General features: G+C 36.0%; 1 protein-coding gene across 2 annotated transcripts in view; it reads left to right on the top strand.

Moving 5' to 3' along the window:
- CSN4 (COP9 signalosome subunit 4) overlaps window positions 1-20,581 on the top strand; it is a 134,027-nt gene that overhangs the window by 96,023 nt on the left and 17,423 nt on the right. The window contains exons 8-10 of one of the 2 annotated variants that reach the window (XM_090378109.1): window positions 8,093-8,178; window positions 14,709-14,824; window positions 15,463-15,507. In XM_090378109.1, coding sequence (XP_090234235.1) covers window positions 8,093-8,178; window positions 14,709-14,824; window positions 15,463-15,507 — 247 coding nt within the window. The remainder of the gene's footprint in view (window positions 1-8,092; window positions 8,179-14,708; window positions 14,825-15,462; window positions 15,508-20,581) is intronic. The other variant, XM_090378110.1, reaches the window with a different exon arrangement.

Here is a 20,581-nt window from a genome sequence, read left to right as displayed (position 1 = left end):
GATGGAAAAAATAGTATGGATTGGGGTTGCAATGGAGTTGCAATGAGGCCAAATTTGACCTCATTGCAACTAAAGGAAGCATTTCTAGATTTGAAACTTATGCGCACCAGCATATATGTGGTTTGAGATAGCTGGAAGCAAAGGAAAAAAATGAAAGATGCAGGTATGCTATATAGCAGGGATTCTTAACCCGGTTCTCTTCAGAAGATATATTTTGCTTGGTGCCATCTCTTTAATATTGAGCAAGGTGTCTTCCACTCACAGGACTTACTCCTTTTGCACTGCGGAGAAGTTGGCTGCTAGACGTACAATAGTAAACAACTTACTCGTTCTAATATTTTCTTCTAATTATGTTCAATTTATTTATCTGTTTTGTAACTTGTTAAGTTACACAGATGAAGTATATGTTCTTACGGAGCTTAAACCTTCTTATTTTTTATTATTTATACCTTATAGTACACTGAGTGGACACAAATCATGGGATACCTACCTAGTAATAGGTAGGTCCACCTTTCGCCTGGATAAGGGCAGTCACACAGCAAGGCATTGAGTTCACTAGTTCACGAAAGTGTTCCACAGGTATTTCCATCCATACTTGCTGCACTGCTGTCCATAATTCCGTCATATTCCTGGGTGGAGGATCCAAAGCTTGGACAGACCTTTCCACAGCATTCCAAAGATGCTCCACAGGGTTCATGTCCAGTGAATGGGGAAGCCATTCCATAGTGATAAAGTCTGTTTAATGCTCTTTGAACCATGTTCTAGTCACCACTGCTCTGTGAGGAGGTGCATTGTCCTGCTGGAAAAGTCCATTGCCCTGTGGGTGTATGATGACAATTAAAGAATGCAGATGGCCTGCAAGAATGGACACATAACCCAGACCATTCAGCAATGTGTCTAGACATAACAGAGGTCCCAACGTGTGCCAGTTGAACACGCCCCAACCATTACCGACCGTCCACGTGCCAGAACTATTCCTTTTTGACATGACAGGTGCATAGCTTCTTGCAGTTTCCACCAGATATGCACCCTCTCATCTGGTCAAAATAACTGGAAATGGGACTCATCGGACCAGAAGATCCATGTCCAATCATCCAAGGTTCAGTGCTGATGTTCTTTTGGCCAGTTGAGGCGTAGAGTCCTGTGTTGTGGTGTTAGCAATGGGACTTTGGTGGAGAAGTCCCATTGTTCTGGCACCTCCCTTGTTCAAGTCAGTGGTGATTTGTGCCACTTCACTCTCCGGTCGGCTGAAACAATGCAAGACAGATGTCGACAGGCACGTTCATCCAACACCTTTCTCTGCCCACAGTGCTGTCCATGATCAGATGTTATTCTGAAAATGTATTCCCAATACACTCTTGATGCTGTTGAATGGGGATAGTGCAATTTCTGTACCACCTCTACGATAGTGACCCACATGTTGGGCACCCATTATCATCCCTCTTTTAAAGTCGGTTAACTAACATTTTTCCATACTGACATGAATTACCGTCTACGTGAATGCATGGTACCTATATACCTGCCAAGCGGTAGCGAGAGATGTGACAGCATCGCATTGCCCAGGAATTAGGTATCCTGTGAATTCTGTCCTTTCAGTGTAGTTCATTACACGGCACTTTTGTGGTCCCTAACCTAAAACATGGAGCCACTGTGCAGCATTGCCATGTTGCTTCCTTTATTAATCTGGAATTTTTGAAGCTAAAACTTTATTTATGTGGCAAAAAAATCTGGGTATATATGTGTATCACAGAAAAGAATTATTTATTTGATCTGGACATTTGGCAATGCTGCTGCAAGGCAGCACGAAAGTACAGGAGTTTCTGATATCTCCTGCCCAGTCTGTTGTTAGACCCTGTGTGACTCGCAGTGTTTTGGAATGTTTATTGCAGACTTTTAAGTATTGAATGTATATTTATAGAAATTTACACTGTTTGATTTATATAACTGTGTCTTTAAACCCCTTCACAGTGGATGTTTTTTTAAATTTAAAACATAAAGAAAGATGACAGTAATGATAATGCACTGCTTTTAATAGAACAATCTCCTGATACAGGTACTTCAAAGGTAAAGAAACAAAAAATCTTTCTTTATTTTCCATAACAAAATTGAATATTCTTTGTGGAAACCAATAATAGAAGTGGTGTAATTTGTGTATTATGTGAAACGGTGTTGTCTCTGGTTATTGTAAGTCAAATTGTGAATGAAATTGCCAAACATGCCATAGAAATTTTAGCGAGACTTTTCCAAGATTTTCCGATGCTAAAAAAAATAAACTTGTGGGGGGGGGGAATAACTTGGAGAGCCAAAGAAATACATTAACAAGTCAACCTAGTAATTCTAAATCACTAGCAAATGAAGTGTCATTTCATCTGTCAAATATTATTGCTAAAAATTCTGTGTTACATCAGTGGTGAAGTAATAAGAGTGTGTAGTTTCTGCATTGGAACTTTTTGCTAGTGGCTTACCAGAAAAACACAGAACTTCATTGGTCATCTTTGCAAAAAGTATCCCTATGAGTACTAATACTTTAACAAATTGTATTCATAAAATTTCAGAGAATTATTACTCAAAATAGAAAATTGTGTATTTTTTCCTCTGGCATTGGATGAATTTATTGGTGTTTCCTCCATATCAAAATTCATGTTTTGTGCATTTTATATAACACAGTGGTAATTGCAAAGAAGAATTTTTGAGTGTATATGACCTCTTACTGGTCAAACAACTGCGAAGGGTATATATGAAACAATTACGCAGTTTTTCATGTTACACAAAGTCTTTCTCAACAAACTTGTATCCATTGTTACTGATGGTGCACCATCCATGATAGGGAAAAACAAAGGACTTATTGCTTATCTCAGTAAAGATGAAAGAGAACCAATTTTTTCCACTGTCGCTGTTTAATTCATATCAAAGCTTTATGTTCCAAAAATGAAAATGAAATGAGAAGTTATTAAGCTTATCAGCTATTTAACCTCAAGGCTGCTAAATAAACAACTCCTAAAGTTAATTTTGGAAGACTTGCAAGAAGACTAGCTGAAAGATAATCTTTTTCCTGAAATTTTTACTGCTGACTTCAAGATAACATTTTCAGTCATGGTGGATCTTTTCATAAATTTTAAAGACTTAAATTTGAGATTGCAAGGAAAAAACAGTTCCATTCTTGTCTTATATGAGAAATGATGGGATTCCAGAAAACTAGGTTTCCAAAGAAAATTTTGTATCTTTTTCCTGAACTTAAAAAATGCTTGGCTGAAACTGCTGTCAGCAAATGTCCATTTGAAAACCTCAGTAATCAGTTTGAAGATAGGTTTTAATACTTAAAAGAATACCTGGCTAAGTTTCAATTAAAAACACCCATTAAGTTCTGAGATTAGTGATCTTCACTCAAGATGAAATAGCAGCTGCAGAATTATAACTTATTGATTTCCAGTCCTTGCTGGTAGTAAAGAACCTATTTCAACATTCTGGGGTTCTACTGACTGTGAGAAGATGAGCTCGTTGCTTCAAACAGAAGCTTTTAAAGTACTTGCTATGTTTGGAAAAACATATATGCAAAAGCACTCTTTCACTAATGGCAATTCTTAAAAATAAGAAACAAAACTGACTACATCGAATTTGGAAGAATGCTTGCAATCAAATCTTTATATTTGTATTGACGATTTATTGTAAACTCTACTGATTTGGTTGTCGTGCCGGAGTATAAACAGAAAATTTATTTATTTATTTATAAAGGGAAAATAAATTTCAGACTTTGCATTTTCTCTTCAGAGTCAAGGATCTCATTGAGTATATTTAAGTATGTTTAAATGAGATAAGATCTCTAAGTATGTTTAAATATGACAATTTTAATTGGGTATAATGAAACTTGTATGCACTTAAAGAAAGGTTCAAATAGTTAAAAATATATATAATTTAAACTTTAATGTGAAAGACATTTATTATCTGAATTTTAATTAATTTATTTATTTTTAATTTTACTTTATTTATTTATTTTTTTATTTTTTTTTTATTATTTTTATTTATTTATTTTTTTTTTTTGGTGCTCACCCTGGAATGTAAATGTCAAAATGGTGCTTTTTGAACATTTGCTGGCAAAGTGATGGCATTGGTTTTTTTGGGTGCTAATATAGTGTTGCTAGTATATTACGTTCAGAAAGGCCAGACAGTTACAGGGGGTCAAATTATGCAGACCTTGTGAGGCATTTGCATGAAAACTCAGCAAAGGAGTCTTGTTCCACTAGGACAATGCACCTGCTCACAAATCTATCATTGCCATGGCTGTGCTGCATAAGTGCAGTTTTGAAATCTTGGACCATCCCCAATATGCTTCAGATCTAGCACCATAAGACTTTCACCTATTTCCTAATTTGTAAAAAATACCTGGCTGGCATCCATTTTCCCACAGTGTCATCATTGCTGCAGTGAATGCATTCCTGGAGACCTAACAGAAAACTCTCTTTGCAGCTGGAATCAATGCATTGCGGCATCGGTGGCAAAAGTGTATCAACTCCGAAGGGACCATGCTGAAGAGTAATATGTTACGGACTCTTCAAATAAACCCTTCTTACTCAGACCAAATGCTGAGTGATTTTCTGAGTACACATTAACTAAAACATATGAATTATAAAAGGTTCATATTCATCTTTCATTTTATTGATTCTACTGATACACATCCTTGTAAAAATACTTAATTTTTTATGCTTCCTTTCTGATATAGATCATTTTTATTATTTTATCAGGTAACTGATCACTGTTTTATAGTACATGGTTCTTAAAAAATATTGCAGTATATATATATGAAAATTATAAAACAGAATTATTGTCAGTACATAAATAAAAAGTATCAGTTCTTATAGCAATCCCATGCTTATAAATAAGGCATGATGTACATCATATAAATAGCAAGGAACCACAGTCAACTACATAAAGCTTTGCACGTGCATATAATCAGCAAGAGTGGTGCCATGTGGTTAAAGTCCTATGGGTTTGGTGTCTGCAAGCTTCTTCATAAAGGACTTAATCATGTTTAGTGCTTTCTTTACAGTTTACTGTACAATACTTGTTAAGAATGTACTGTAAATCCAGAGTTGAGGAGCATTGTAACATACATATATTTAGCATAATCCTTGCAAAGGATGCGAAGAAAAACAAAGAGTTCTTTATCTATGTAAACTCTAGAAAGAAAGGGATGAATCAGATGGGTCCACTGGATATTGATGGTTCAACTGTTGATGATCCTGCTCAGGTGGCTAACAAACTAAATGAGTATTTTGCATCTACATTCACCCATGAGGAGTTATTCAGGGAGGGGAATGCCAGAGGTGAGTTAAACTCTGGCAGTGAGCTAGATGATTTTGTAATAACTGAGAGGAAAGTGGAGGAGAAATTCTTGAAGATAAACATAAAAAAGGCACCCGGGGTGGATGGGATCTATCCAGTTATATTAAAGGAAGTAAGCAAACCCTTAGCCATAATTGAGAGCTTCTTTGGACTCAGGGGAGGTACCCTGAGTCCAAAGAGATGTGCAAATGTGACCCCAATTCACAAAGGAGGATCAAAGAGCAACACAAGTAATTATAGACCTGTTAGTTTAACTTCTGTTCCAAGAAAATTAATGGCGGCACTGGTTAAAGAGGCACTGCAGGATCATCTAGACAAGACTTCAGTTATAGCTTGGACACAGCATGGTTTTGTTAAGGGAAAGTCTTGATTGGATACTATGATGTGGTCACAAAGGAACTGGATGCAGGGAATAACTTTGATATCATATATTTTGATACTGTTGCACATGGAAGACTGCTGCACAAATTGGAGCAGTGTGGCATTGGAGGCAAATTGCTGCTATGGCTAAAGGGATGGTTGAGTGGGATAAGACAGAGTGGTAATTAATGGACACTGCTCATCGTGGACTAATGTTATTAGGGGAGTCCCTCAAGGTTCAGTGTTGGGTCCATTGTTGTTTTCTGTATTTATAAATGATATTGATGATGGTATATATCAAGCTAAATGTCCAAGTTTGCAGACGATATGAAGGTTGGCAGGGTTGTTAAGGACACTATAGACAGTACACTGCTGCAACAGGATCTAGAAAAGTTGAGCAGATGGGCTGAGAGGTGGCAAAGGAAGTTTAACATTGACAAATGTAAAGTACTACATATGGGAAGCAGTAATCCCAGAGTGATGTATCAACTCTGTGGTACTACACTGACAGTGGTAGAGAATGAAAAGGACCTGGGTGTAATTGTGCAGGCAGATATGAAGTTTTCTGAGCAGTGCAGACAGTCTGCAAGAGTAGCTCATAGTGTCAATGATATACAGGAATTTTTCTAGACCTGTACTGTATACAGGTCTGGAGGCCTCATTTTAAGAAGGATGTAGAACTGCTGGAACGAGTACAGAGAAGAACAACAAGATTAGTGAATGGAATAAAGGATTGCTCTTAAAAAGAAAGGCTTAAATTTTGCAAATTACAATGTCTGGAGACTAGGTACCTGCAATGTGATCTGAATGAGGTGTATAAAGCCTTGAATGGTTTGAGCATGCTCAATGCTGATTGGATTCTTCCTCTTGCTCAGAATAATCACCTGAGAGGGCATAAATTCAAATTGAGGAAAGACAGATGTAGGATAGATGTATGTAAGTTTGCCTTTAGCCAGTGGGTAGTTGGTTGGTGGAACAGACTTCCATCCTTTGTTGTGGAAGTTGATAGCCTAAATAAATTTAACGCTGAGCTGGACAGGTATTTGAAATGAACGGAGGGATGAAATGGGAGCAGGTGTGTTTTTTTTTTTTGGCTGATGCTGCATAAGCTTGCATTCTTGCATCATATGCCTCTACTAATGCTAATAACAGAAAATAAATAAAGCTTAATAAGAATAAGATATATCAACTGCAGTTCTTTTCAGAAACACGAATTCATAAGCTCCTTTTAAGGAACAAATTGTATGTTGTACACTCCTCTATAAGCAATAAAGAAACCCCACCCAACAGGTATCCCTCAAGTTCATAAATCGTTCTGTAAGGTGAAAATCTCAGTCACATTCTTGATTCACATTATTAGCACATAAAGCTTTGTAATATGCTGATTACAACAAATAAGAAACTGACAGCATGCAAGCTGTTTATCAGTTTATACACCCTTTATAAGACACCATGTACAGATTTTGGTATCCTGAATGTGATTTCATAGATAGTCTAGGGAAGGATGTCATGATGCTTTTACAAAAATTTGCTCTGCAACTGAATACAACCCCCCCCCCCGCTCAGATGTTAAATTTGCAAGTGACCTATGTAAAATTAGTGTTTCTGTAATATATTTTTATCTAGTTGAATTAGAAATTGTGAGCCTATAGTAATTAGCCTTGAAAATTCCTGTTGTGTATAACTGTTACTGCCTGCTTGTGCTGCAGAAGAGAAGTGAATATAGTAGCATTTCCCTCCTCAGAGGTACTGCAGATATTTGCTTTTGATAGTCTCCAGTATGAAATCAGTGGTTTTTTTACATACATATTTTTTAAAATTTTGTATTTAGGCCAGTCTTCCATGTTATTTCTCATTTATCATATCTGCCATATAATCAAAACTGAGATATAAAGATGCACTGTACATTGAGGTTGCACTATATGATTAAATGCCATCCTAATTCGTATATTTCATAAAATTTTAAAATATTTTAAATTTCGTTTAAGAGTTGTCTGTGGTGTATCTACACCAATATTATATAAATAATTATAACTCTTAAAAATATTATGCCTAGTTGCATTTAGTCATACTTAAACATTATCACGTTTAAGTATGACTTTATCACACCTTTTGGCATCTCTCATATTGTGGGATTATCTCCACAACTGGGTTGTCGTGTCTGCAATACCAGGGTACCTGCCCACCCACCAAGGATAAGTAACAATAGTCTTCTCTATTAGTGAAGCATTACTTATTCGAGGTAGTGCAATACATGGTAACTCGTTGTGAAGCATGAGCCCAATATGAGATACAGGTGAAATGATGCCCTTTACACATCTCACAAATATTAATTTTATCTATAACTATTTTCTCAGTCCCCTGTATTTAATTTCTTTACTTCAATTTTTAGGTATTTGGATCGTATCATACGCCGCAGCGAACTAGAAGATTTTTCGAAGCTGTTGCAGACACATCAAAAAGCCACTACTACTGATGGTAATGTAGTCATTTGAAAATTTGCTAATTTAAATTAGTGTTTAAATATTTAAAAAATTAATCTTTAAACTTCTCAATGTAAGCTGATATACATAGTCTATCAAAAACAACTGATATATTTTGATAGAAAACAATTTTTAAAAAAAGACAACAAAACTCACTTACGTATATCTGTTTTATATGTTGAAAGTTTTGCCTTGAAAATACTGGATGAAATAATTGTGCCTCTTCCAACATTGTATTCTGTTAAATATGTTGAGTGAAATTCAAGATAACTTTGCAGAGCATTCTTAATTTAACTCACAATTTTCTTCACAGATATGTATCTTAAGCCCTTTAGTAATTTGTGTAATAAGCTAGCTGTAAAAAGTTATTGTATTCATATTCAACTTTACCATATGAAATGTTACTTCATGATGTTGATACTATATCTCATCCAAGTTGTCAGTTTCTTCAAGCTGTGCTCAGAATTCCTTAACATGTCATAGCTATTTTGCATTAACAGAAATAGCTTGGCTATTCTCAAATAAAGAAAGGACCAGTAATCTTGAAACTCAACATACAGTCACCTTCAATAAATGAAGTAGTGTTTTGTGAGCTTGACAAAGATTATCCCTAACCTAGTAGTGATAATTCTGTTTGCTGATGTCACCACTCAAACAAATGTGCTTCATCGCTCATAAAGAGCTTCTTTTCAAGTTCAGGTATCATCAGCTTTAACTCCATAAAATATATACAGAAATTTAATTGATTCATTTTGTTACTTGCACTGAATTCTTGAACAGTCCCCATTTTTTAAAGGTGAAACTTTTCTTGTGTGAAATACACCACACAATAGCCTCTGACAAATATAGCATACAGATGCAAGGCTGAATGGATCGTCTTGGACTGTTCAGTAGACAAGCAAACATGCTTTGTATTTTCAGGAGCATGCTTATGGTATGTGGAGCTCCTGATGGCTTCAAACACAGCACTTAGCGGATTTAAAATTGGCTTCCCACAAGTTGATTGTTTTGATGGACGATACTTACAAACATGAAATTGTCGCTGGAAATTAAGCTTCATTGCCATGATATACTTTTGAAAACATTCAGTACTCTGTAACGAATCACTTTCCCTAAGCTTTTGCACAGTCTCAATAAAAGCAGAGATTTCTACTGCACATGCACAGGAGTAAAACACTAACAAAATGTGTCAGTTGTTTTCTGATAGCTCCTGTCTTAATAAGTTGCAGATTTGGTTGTTGCTGTGCAAAAAAATTCACTACAGAACAAGGAAATTCAGTTGGTGTACTAAACTAAATATATTTGGGTGGTACCTTATTGTTCCTGAAGTGTGCCATCCAAGAAAATTAAGAAATGCTTCAAAATAGATTCATTTTTAGCATGTAATTGTAATGACAAAATATATGTATCTTGATATATTTAATTGTCTGCTATTAACCGTCTAGGCAGGAAAGTTCAGTCACAGCCAACTGAAAATGAAATTAAATCTAAACTTTTCTAGAATTAAATTCAAATGCTATTAATTGAAGATAAACAAATCAGTAATGATGAATGAACATCTTTCAAATAAGAACCTGAATTTAAAGTACTTATTTGAAAATTGCTCATTATAAACTTTATTAAAAACTTAAACCTTTGCTTGATACAAATTGAAACCGTAACATCAGGACATACAAGTTGAAGGAATGACTGCTTCCATTTGCTAATCACAGTGTGGCATTGTTGGACTCTCAAAGCTGAAGTCTTTTGGAAGGTGCACTACTTTAAAAAATCAGCTAACTAATGACAAAACTGTTTAGGTAAGGCAAGTAGTATTAGTACTAACCACATGGTGCAAGCAGGTACAGGCTTTGCTGCATAAGCCAAAAAAAAAAAAAAATAATAATAATAAAAAAGGAAAATAAACTAACCATGGGATACCTCTTCACATAGATGACTATACAGTTGACCTTTGAATTTATCCAAGCTTTAAGTCTCAGCTACACACAGGAGTAACTTTTTCCAATTGTTAACAGCTCACTAGCTCAAAAAAACTTCCACAATCCAGTCTAAACCTTTTCCTTAATTTGAATTTATGGTCTCTAGTTCTGGAATCATTAATAACAGAGAAAATTTTGTCTTCATTCATTTTACTATCCCCCTCTCAGAGTGTAAAGAACTCAGTCAAGTCTGCTCTAAGGTTCCTGATTGGCAAGGATCAGTAGTCCACATATTCAGTCTTTTCTCATATGGACACTCATTTGTAGGTCCCACCTTTGGACTCTTTCAAGAAACTCGGTGTATTTTTTTTTTTTTTTTTTTTTTTAGGTGTAGTCTCCATACTTGGACAGTATTCCAAGTGAAGTCTTGCAACTGCCTTATACAGTAGGATTGTGACCTCCCTATCTCTACAAACAAATGTTCAATAAATCATTGATAGAATAGAGTAAGCCTTCCTTGTCGCCTGTTATACTGTTCAGAGAACTTCATGTGTACATGTATTGTAACCCCCAAATCCCTTTCTTTATATATTGCTTTTAATTAAACCTCACCAAGTGTACAAGTTACTGTTCCCCGGGTGTAAGAAAGAAGCATTTTGCTGCATGGAAATGTAGCTACCACTTTTCTGACCATCGTTTGAAGCCTATATGTCATCCTAAAGGAGCACGGTGTGGCTCTGTTCATTAACCACTCTCCCAATTTTTACATCATCTGCAAATTTTGAAATCATGCCCTCTATCCCTTTGTGAATGTCACTTATGAAACTCAAATAACAGTGGTCCCACCACCGATCCTCAGGGGAAAACCTCCTCTAACATTAGACCTTCTGGAACCATTGATGGCAACTTTGTCTCTTGTCCTGCTTGCTGTTCTCACATGTGAGAAGATAGAAGGGAAATAATGGTGACTAGGGTAGGGAGAAAGGTGAAATGTCCTCATACTCTAAGTCAGAGGTTGAAAAAATTAGAAACAGGTGGCAGAAAGGCAAGGAAAGATATTATTTTAGTGGGTACTGGAGATTGTCACCCATACCTGTATATGTGTATTTTGTCTATAGAAATGTGTTTGCACGTTGTTCAGGCTGAAAATCAAAGAATAAACCTACGGGGGAAAATCCTATTTCCTCCACCTAAAATTAGTTAAATAAAAGAGTTAACTAATTTTAATTAAAATTAGTTAACCCAAGAGAGCTTTAGAAATTCCTCTGCCCATCAATGGAAATTTGAATCCCTTCTAAACAAGTAGCTAATGGCAGTTTATCATGCCAACTGAACTGCCACTAAGGACTAGGGAATATATGCAAAATCTCTCTTCTCCCCACTACAATTAGTTGAAAATTTTAGAATTCTTTATTTTAAAATTAAGTAGAGTATACAATGAATGAATAACTAAACATTATTATTGAAGAGAGTAACAATCCATAACATAAGCAATCAATAGTGTTATCATTTAAACTGGATCTAATTTTGGTACATATTTAATTAGCAGGAAAAAACATCCTTTTGGATTCTGTGCTGGTTGGTGCTATTGTACTGAGATAGTTGTAGACTAGTTGCCGTTTACCCCCCCCCCTTATTCCCTCATCTTCAAAAATATCTTATTTTCTTTTTTACTTTTTATGGCACTATATCCATATTAACGAAAGAAAGGATTGATGTTTAAGCTTGGTGAGGAAACCAAATCTAAGATGTAGGGGTTATTTATTTATTTATTAATTTTTATTTCCTTGTACCTTATTATTGCCATCAGTGGCCACTGTGGCGCCTCCGTAGCCAGGTGGGCAGGAGTGGCAGTGCATAGCACACGCTTCTTGATTAGACTGGGGTTCGAGCCCATGACCACCAAATACGGAGGATGCGGAAAAGTCAGGGAATGACCACCGCATATCCTCGGAGCAATATGGCCTTAGTTGCTAATGCTCCTAAAAACCAAATAACAGCAACTGGCCATTGTTATGATTTTCGTACAGCAGCTCTCCTCAACCTACCTGACTGCATTAAAAAATCAGAATTTGCAGGAGCTGAGGGATTTTCCCATAGTTTCTCATGAGCAATGATGCAAATATTATAAAACAAAAATCATTCATCATACAAAATTACTTACAAATATATACATAATTTGTATTTATTTACATCTACTCTATTAATTTTTCTCATTTAATCTGTTAATACATGCTATCATTTCCATAAAATTTCTCTCAATTAACAATATCAACTCTCTCTACAACTGAAAACACTAAACTAATTCAATCTTAATCACTTCCTCATATTTCTCTTAATCACTTCCTCATATTTCTCTTAATCAGCAATATCAATTCTCTTCACAATAGCAGTCCATAAGCTGACTTAATACTAAGAATTCCATATATATATATATATATATATATATATCTTAATTTAGCAATATCAGTTTTCTTTACAAGTTCAACCAATAAGCCAACTCAATACTAAACATTTCTGTAAATTTTTCGTAATTTCTTCAACTTCATCCTTACGTTAAAATAATTACAGTTTTATCTAAGCACCCTTTTCAATACAACACAGTTCAGAGGATTTACCTTCCTTCTCTTTCACAGTGGGATTCCTTCCATGGAGTGCAGTTGAAGTCTTTCTTCTTAGTTGAATTCTGCCGTATAGTTCTTCCAGTACTGTCTTATTTCGGGATTTTGGGAACAGTTCTCTGTTAATACTGAAGGAAATTACCACAGCAGTAGTAGAAGCCAGAGCACACTATCTGACTGGCTTGCTACTCAGCTTCTGTATTAACTTCTAGCACAGGAACATGCCTGGCAGAAATCTTCACTATATAGTGGGACACTCCCAGAACTACCACTGCAAGTCTGCAACCCTTCCGAACGACAACCACAAGCCACTCTTTTGGCACGAGAACCTTATTTATTTCCTTTTCATTTGCATATCTCTGCCTATCTAATTTAAATCTGACCCAATCGTGGTGTTATTCTTTAAACTCACTCTTCTTCCTTTGGTAGGAAAAACATTTCTGTTTTTCCCACCAAAGAGAAGAGTGAGTTTCATTGTGTGGGTGAAACATTTTGTTTTTCCCACACAACAAAACTCTTTCATCTTTTACCTCTAGATCACCTGCTGACAATACATTTGAACTGCTCCATACTGACGCCCTTTCCCAAAATGCACTAAGTATCGCATCCTCAAGTAGCGGTGTAATAGAGGGAATAAACTATTGTTCAGAAGCTTTTAATTTTAACCGTTCCGCACCTGCCATGCCATTGTTTACCATATTCCTTAAGTGCCCTACTGGGCCTACTCTTTTGGCACGAGAGGCCTACTCCCACTAATGGAAATATTTCTGTAATGATGTTTTAGTTATTCCTTAAGTGCTTTACTTCCACACAGTAAATATTTCTTACTAAGAGAAATATATTTATAAGGTTTTATGTCTTAGTTTCATGACATTTTCAGGTTTCCATTGCATTTGTATTGTGTATAACAATCCCTCTGTTGCACGTTCTGTAATATTGTTGTCAATTTTATAACCTTTATCTTAATAAATCATAAACAATTATTTTTTAAATTAGTACAAAAAAACAGTATTTTTTGTATCAATACCAGTATTTCAAATCCTGAAAAAAAAATGACCAGGAACCCAGTATTTGGGATCTCGGTATTGTAAGCCCTAGCTTCACTCGCTTTACTCGCCAACCCCGCTCATGCTTTTTTACATAAAATGTAGAGGTATGACCGAGTAAGTTAGATATTTCTGCGTAAAAGACACACCTGTCGAAACACACTGATCAATATCTAATCAGGAAATAACCTATGTAATTTATTTACCTGTGCATTTGTAGTAAAGTATTTGCCCTGCCCACTTGTACCACTTGACCTGCATCCCTCTTCTCCCATTGGCTACCCCACCACACAGCATTCTCAAGGTGGAATAAATATCACTATGTAATTATTTACTTGCGTTTATATAGGTCACTTAGGAAAATTCCTTTTGCTTTGGGTTCCATAATGCATGAGGAATACTGTTGCATCCGAAAGAGCAGGGCTAAAATATTTACAAACTATATCGGGTCCATTCATCAGCTAATGTTACAATGGAACACCAAATGATGCCGTGCGTGGTCATGTTGTTAGACAGTGAAGCATGTGCACAAGGTTGGTGAACGTTATAGAGGCAGTTGTCTTTCAGTGGAAGATGACAATTATTTACCTGCGCATTTGTAGTGACATAATTGCCACACCCTCTTCTCCCATTGGCTGGAGTAAATATCACTAGGAGGAAAAGTTTTTTTAATGTATAGACTATTATCAATAGATATTTTTAAAATACCTTCTTTTTCACACTATTTTTCTCTATACTTTCTGTGATTCTTTTTTAATCTGCTCTAGACAACTGTATCTGAGAATGAATAACTTATTTGTTACTTTATATTTTCTCACAGTGCATTATTAAACTTATATTATTAATGTGATAATGTTAGCTTAAAAACTTCTGTCTGCAAAAAAGCTACCCATAACTTTTCATTGCAGAATAATTATTTGCTCTTGATCTTTTTTCCAGGTTCTACTATACTGGACAGAGCAGTAATAGAACATAATCTTCTTTCTGCTAGTAAACTTTATAATAATATCACATTTGAAGAGCTTGGTGCACTATTAGAAATTCCTCCTGCAAAGGTATATTGGTATCACATTATATTATTATCAGTCATTTTATTTACCCGTAGAAGCACTGAATTTAAACTAACTTTGCATTAATAATGAGTTTTGATGACTAACTCACAAATAGCTTTGTGAGCTGGTCATCAGAACATAATAAAAAACACGACCACTTCCATATCAGCATAAAGGTGAGGAACTGTAACATCCATATAAATTTGGGAAAAATATAGCTTTTGCATCTTTTAAAATAAAAGATGATAATACAACAGTTATTTATTTGAATCTAAGGTTACTTATGTACTTTATTTTCAGTGCAGAAATTTAAATCTTTTGATTAACTGACAGTACAGAAATTTAAATAATCTTTTGATTAACTGACTCTGTGAAATTACTTTTTTTTTTATCTGCCTTATTTTGTTATAATTTTCCAAGAATTATTAGTTGATAGGAAAGACAAATTCTTTTAAGCCAGTTGCTTTTTAATCATTGTGCTCTAAAACAGAGGCTTTTGCCCTTTGTGGGCCCAAGCAATAACTATGTTACTTTTAGTATATTGTGTGTGTTTCATTAAGAAAACAGGCCCGCTATGTAAACCATTATCCCATAGGCTCTAAAAGTCTCAAGATATTAAGACAATAACTGTTTCTGTCTAGGTTCCTCCAGCATTACTTAAGGAAACTGCAGCCTGTGCATTAAAAGTAAATATCACCATTTAGCAATATTTAATTTGATGCAAGTTTTCGTTTTGTAATTTATTTATTTAAAAATTTTTTAAATAAAAATTTTAAAAAGGGTACCCTTTGATAAGTGAAATACAACAAACTTTTAGTAAGGAATCTTCAGCTTATATTAAGAAATTATCACCTGGTTATGAAAGCTTGTAGAGTACATTACATCTAATACAGTCCTGCACTTCCCTAATCTGGTGCTTTAGGCAGAGAGTTCATTCCAGTGAATGAAAGTGCCCAATCCATAGGGCCAAGTTGGTCAACAGCACGTTGGAAGAGGTGGATGTCATCCACGTGGGAGTACTTGTCTGTTTCTTCAGCCTGAATTCAGTCAAGCACATCTGGGGTTCCCTAAGAAGGTGTATTGCAGCTCATCCAGATTGTCCAGTAACACTTAGCTGGAAACAGCACTTACACAAGAATGGTGACTGATTTCACAACAACTTATCAATACACTGATTTTATAAATTCATTGCTGGTGTGAAACGTGCACTAGTTTCCGGAAACCGTACTAAAGTTGTTCATACACAAGCCATCCATAACAGGGAAGAATATTGTTCCTAAAAGCTTGCAGTGTTTTGCTTCTGATATGCTATGTTCCAGTAAAGTTGAAGTTGCTGTTCACTCTGGAGTTTCTTTGAATGCATTTCACATATACCGATAGGAAATTAGCTTCAACTACATGTATGTCATCATATTTACACAAACTCCTTGCACATGCCATGATCCCTAATTGTTTGACCAGTATACTTATCCCTTTGGAGCAATAATTTTTAAAGCAACTAGTGGTAAAGTGCCTCTACAATATGAGTGATTCATTCTGTAGAAAACTTAGTTTTCTCTTAGTTTCATACAAAACTGAGGCTACTGCCCTAGCCTGTTCATTATGTAGTAGCCTCATAAAAGGGCCACTCCGAGGGGGGAAGGGGGGGGGGTGCTTTCAAATTTTTTTACTCACTCATGTTGTATATAAAATTTAATAGCGTCACATGAAAATTTAAACATTACTGCCAGTATCATGCAAATTTCAACACTGGTGGCAGAGCTATAGTAGTTTGTGAAAATGAGTCATGACATCGATCTGCATGCAAAGCAACAGTGTATTATTGAGTTCCTGAATGTAGAGAATAGTGTGCATGTTGAGATTCTCCAATGTTTGAAGAAACATTTATTGCCACCTGACAGTCAGTGTACGCACATTTAAGCAATGCATTTGATGTGCAGGTAATAGTGGTGGTTTGAAAGACATGCCAAAATGAGGCCACTCCTACACTGTAGAGACTGGGAAAGTGAGAGTGGATAAACTGATTTGAGAATACTGTGCATTAAGAAATGTGAAAGCAGAAATGGGATTTCTTGAGAACAATTCAAGGCTACGTGGAAAACTGGATGCCAGGTGGATTCCATGAATACTAGTGCCACATCACAAGAAGCAGACAGTGCAGGCTTGGCTTGTACCAGCCTTCTGAAGCAGTGTGAGACTAGACCATGGGTGACAACTTTCTTGACAGTATCATCACCAAAGATGAGACTTGAGTGCATCACTATGAACCAAAATCAAAATAGCAGTCTATGGAGTGGCAACTCAAGGATTCACATAATGCAGAGAATTCGAGGCTCGGAACAAAAGAGTCATTTATGTGGATTTCTTGGAGTTGGAGGGGAGGGGAGACATGATGAATTCTGCCCTCTATGTGGAAATGCTGAAGATGTGAATGCAAGTGAGGCCAGAAAACAGGAAAATTTCTCTCTCGGGAGTGCAATGATAGCCACAGGCAATTTTCTATCTTTGATATATAGAGTGCTGTTTCCAAGCAGTATAGTTTTATTTCTTTTCTAGTGTCATTTTCTCTTTTGTTTACTTCAAAAGGTTCTGTGCTTACAAGGTTTAAAGAAAGAACCCAGGGAAAAAAATCCACCTTTCCTTTCTTAGTGTATATATATTAATTACTAACCAACTCTAACTTCAACAACCACTTAGTCACTGACAACACTGCTCCTGCATCCATGTGGTGGGGCCGGGAACCTGAGAGAATAAAATCACTCTCCAGGACTAAAATGGACAACAACAACAACAAACCACTTACAGATCTCTTGATTTAGATTCATTGAACAGAGATGATATAAATGCATCTAATGCAAAGAGGCAGAACAAAGGAACTGAAACCCCCTGATCCTCTTTTTTTCTAATACAGCCCTCCACTAATGGTTCAATGACTACAGTATGGAGACCTTCCAGTATCAATATGACTGAACATAAACACTCAAAGACTATCAATATCAAAAAGTATCAATAATAATTCATTGGAATCCCACAGGAATTCTGCTATTACCCTTTTAGAGGAGTCCAGGGTGGAATTCCACTTAGATGATGTATATGACCTAAAGAGATCCCACTCTGCTATTACCTCTTTAGAGGAGTCCAGGGTGGAATTCCACCCTGGACTCCTCTAAAGGGGTAATAGCAGAGTGGGATCTCTTTAATGTATCCGAGGAAGGGATCATTCAAGAACTAAGTGATCAAAATGTAATATGTGCTAAAATTGTAGTCATGAAGTGAAGAAAGATGGAATACTACTCCTACTCAGGCAGTCATTCTTACATTAAAAACACTAATTCTGCTGTAAACTCCAAAAGCTGCATATTTATGATGGAAAATCAAGATTTGACCTTACATTCCGTTTTTTTTTTTTTTTTTTTTTCTTTTTTTTTTTATGTGCAAAAAAATTGATTACTCTCAAGCAATCTACAGAGGTGTAACCATCTGTGCTTCTTGTGCTTCAAAAGAAAGAGCATGTTCATACGGACTGTACTACTCTGAAACACAGTGCTGCCCAAACCATCAGGGAAATCATTCGGCGTACTCAAAGGAGTGTATCCATTAGCAGAGAGAAAAGAAATTTTAAAAGTACAAAGTAGAACACAAGGTTCCGTACTAAGATCCACTCCTTGAAATTTGTGCAGAGGAGGACATGGCATCAGCAGACTACTACAGTAATACCCCGAAGTTACGCGATAGGTGGGTCCGACGAAAATCGCGTAAGTCGGGGTACAACTTTGCATATAAATACATATAAATTTTGCTTAATTGGGACCAAGGACTAACAAAAACACTAGTTTAGAAGAAAAATATTAATAAAATTGCAGTTCTTTATACATATTAATACAAAATATGTGTTAAAAAAACAAATGACTTACGTTAAAAAGTTATTTCGATGTCGATGGCTTCATAAAATCTAACAAATTCGTCTGACGACACAGCGCGTTCTTTTTTTCACGCAGAATTTCTTCGTAGCAAGCTAATAATTTTTTTATTCCTTGCTTTGTAGCTATAACGCGTTCTTCGTTGGAGTCTATGTTTTCTAAAATTTTTAAGCCCTTTACAATTGAGCCCTTTTCAATTTTCAACCTGTCAAGTTTGCAATTGTCATGTGCTTTTCGCCGTTGCTTCATTTAGGCCTGTAGCACGTGCAATATCACATGGTCTTTCATTTCGCTCAAAGCGTTTCACAATTTCATATTTTATCTCTATCGACAGAGGCGGACTGGCCATAAGCCTTACCGGGGAAACCCCGGTGGGCCAGTGTGATTTTGGCCATAAACCAGAGTGTGAGGCAACTATAAATTTTCCCGGGTAAGAATTTTTGATCCAGTCCGCCTCTGTTTATCGATAATTGCTTTTCTTTTTCTCTCTGAATCTGCAGTGTCTTCACCAGGACGCTTCCTTTTCACACCTTTTAATTAAGTATTTTACTCATTTTTAGGGAATAAAGCACAATTACAAAACGAGGAGGCACGCTTGATACGTATAAACAAAGCTGCGCGCATGTAGCAACTGAATAAACAACACCATAAAGGCAGAGATACACTATTAACACCTCACATTTCTAGAGGTTACTACCATAAAACAATAAAAATCCAGTTGCGTTTCTGCTAGTGAAATCTGTTATAAACTGGTAGTAAACTCGATCTAATTGCATTTGCGATTATACCGATAGCTGGAATTGTGTTGGTTTTTACGTTATTATGGTGAAATGTGTTTCCCCTTCACTAATATAAAAAACATAAAAGCAGCAAAGTTGAATTTTGTTCATCTTTCGCTCTCAATCTCCGCCGTCGCACCGTATATCGATAACATACGAAAAACGACCTTGAAGATAGTGGGCGGCAGCGTTGCCAAACGAAAAAAATCAAGAACCGCGTAACTCCGAGTTCGCGTAAGTCGGGGTAGCGTAAGTCGGGGTATTACTGTATTTCCAGAAAGAGAAGAAAAAAAAAAGACAGGCACAAACTACATCCCATAAGGAAACAGATATACCCAAGTAATGTACAAACCAGCTTATGAATATAAGCTGGTTGTTCTTTGTCCACAAGAAACAAATCTGACACCTCAAATATCTGTGGGAGTTTTTATACATCACAATGTATAGAAAAGATAGGAATGACTAATACACCTCATGAAGGAGTAACATTGCTAGTAAACTCCAGAACACCCTTTAGACCTATCCCACTGCAAACACCTTTAGAAGCAGTTGCAACTCAAGTTATGATCGGGATAGCAGTAACAATTGTTTCTTTTATACCTTTCGCCCAATCATTCGTACACTCTTGCCAATTTTTATGATGTAGTTACTCAGCTACCAACTCCTTTTTTTTGTATCTTGGAATGGAATAGACATCACTCCTTATGGGGTTCCTTCCATCTTGATAAGAGAGGACAATTAATTTAAAAATATCTTAAAAAATACACTTTAACATTGTTAAGTAACCACATATGTGCATCTTTCCTCAAGTCAACTTCTGCATTTGACCATTCGATATGCTCTCCAAACTTATTTCTGCTTATAGACTAGACAGTTACTGATAACTCTTGTAACAGTGACCACTTTCCAATGACAGATGTACAGTCTGGAAGTTTGAAGTTAACTGGATTAAATATCAAAAATTAGCATATTTAGGTATTCCGACCATGGAATCTCTCACCATTAACTCTGCAATAAACTATACCATTAACCAGATAATGGCAGTTGCAGAATCTACTACA

This window comes from Mastigoproctus giganteus, chromosome 7, assembly GCF_048544385.1.
Source record: "Mastigoproctus giganteus isolate SK-2022 chromosome 7, ASM4854438v1, whole genome shotgun sequence".
Classification (NCBI taxonomy): domain Eukaryota; kingdom Metazoa; phylum Arthropoda; class Arachnida; order Uropygi; family Thelyphonidae; genus Mastigoproctus; species Mastigoproctus giganteus.
Note: the sequence above shows the minus strand (reverse complement) of the source record. Positions and strands in the feature narration are given on the sequence as shown.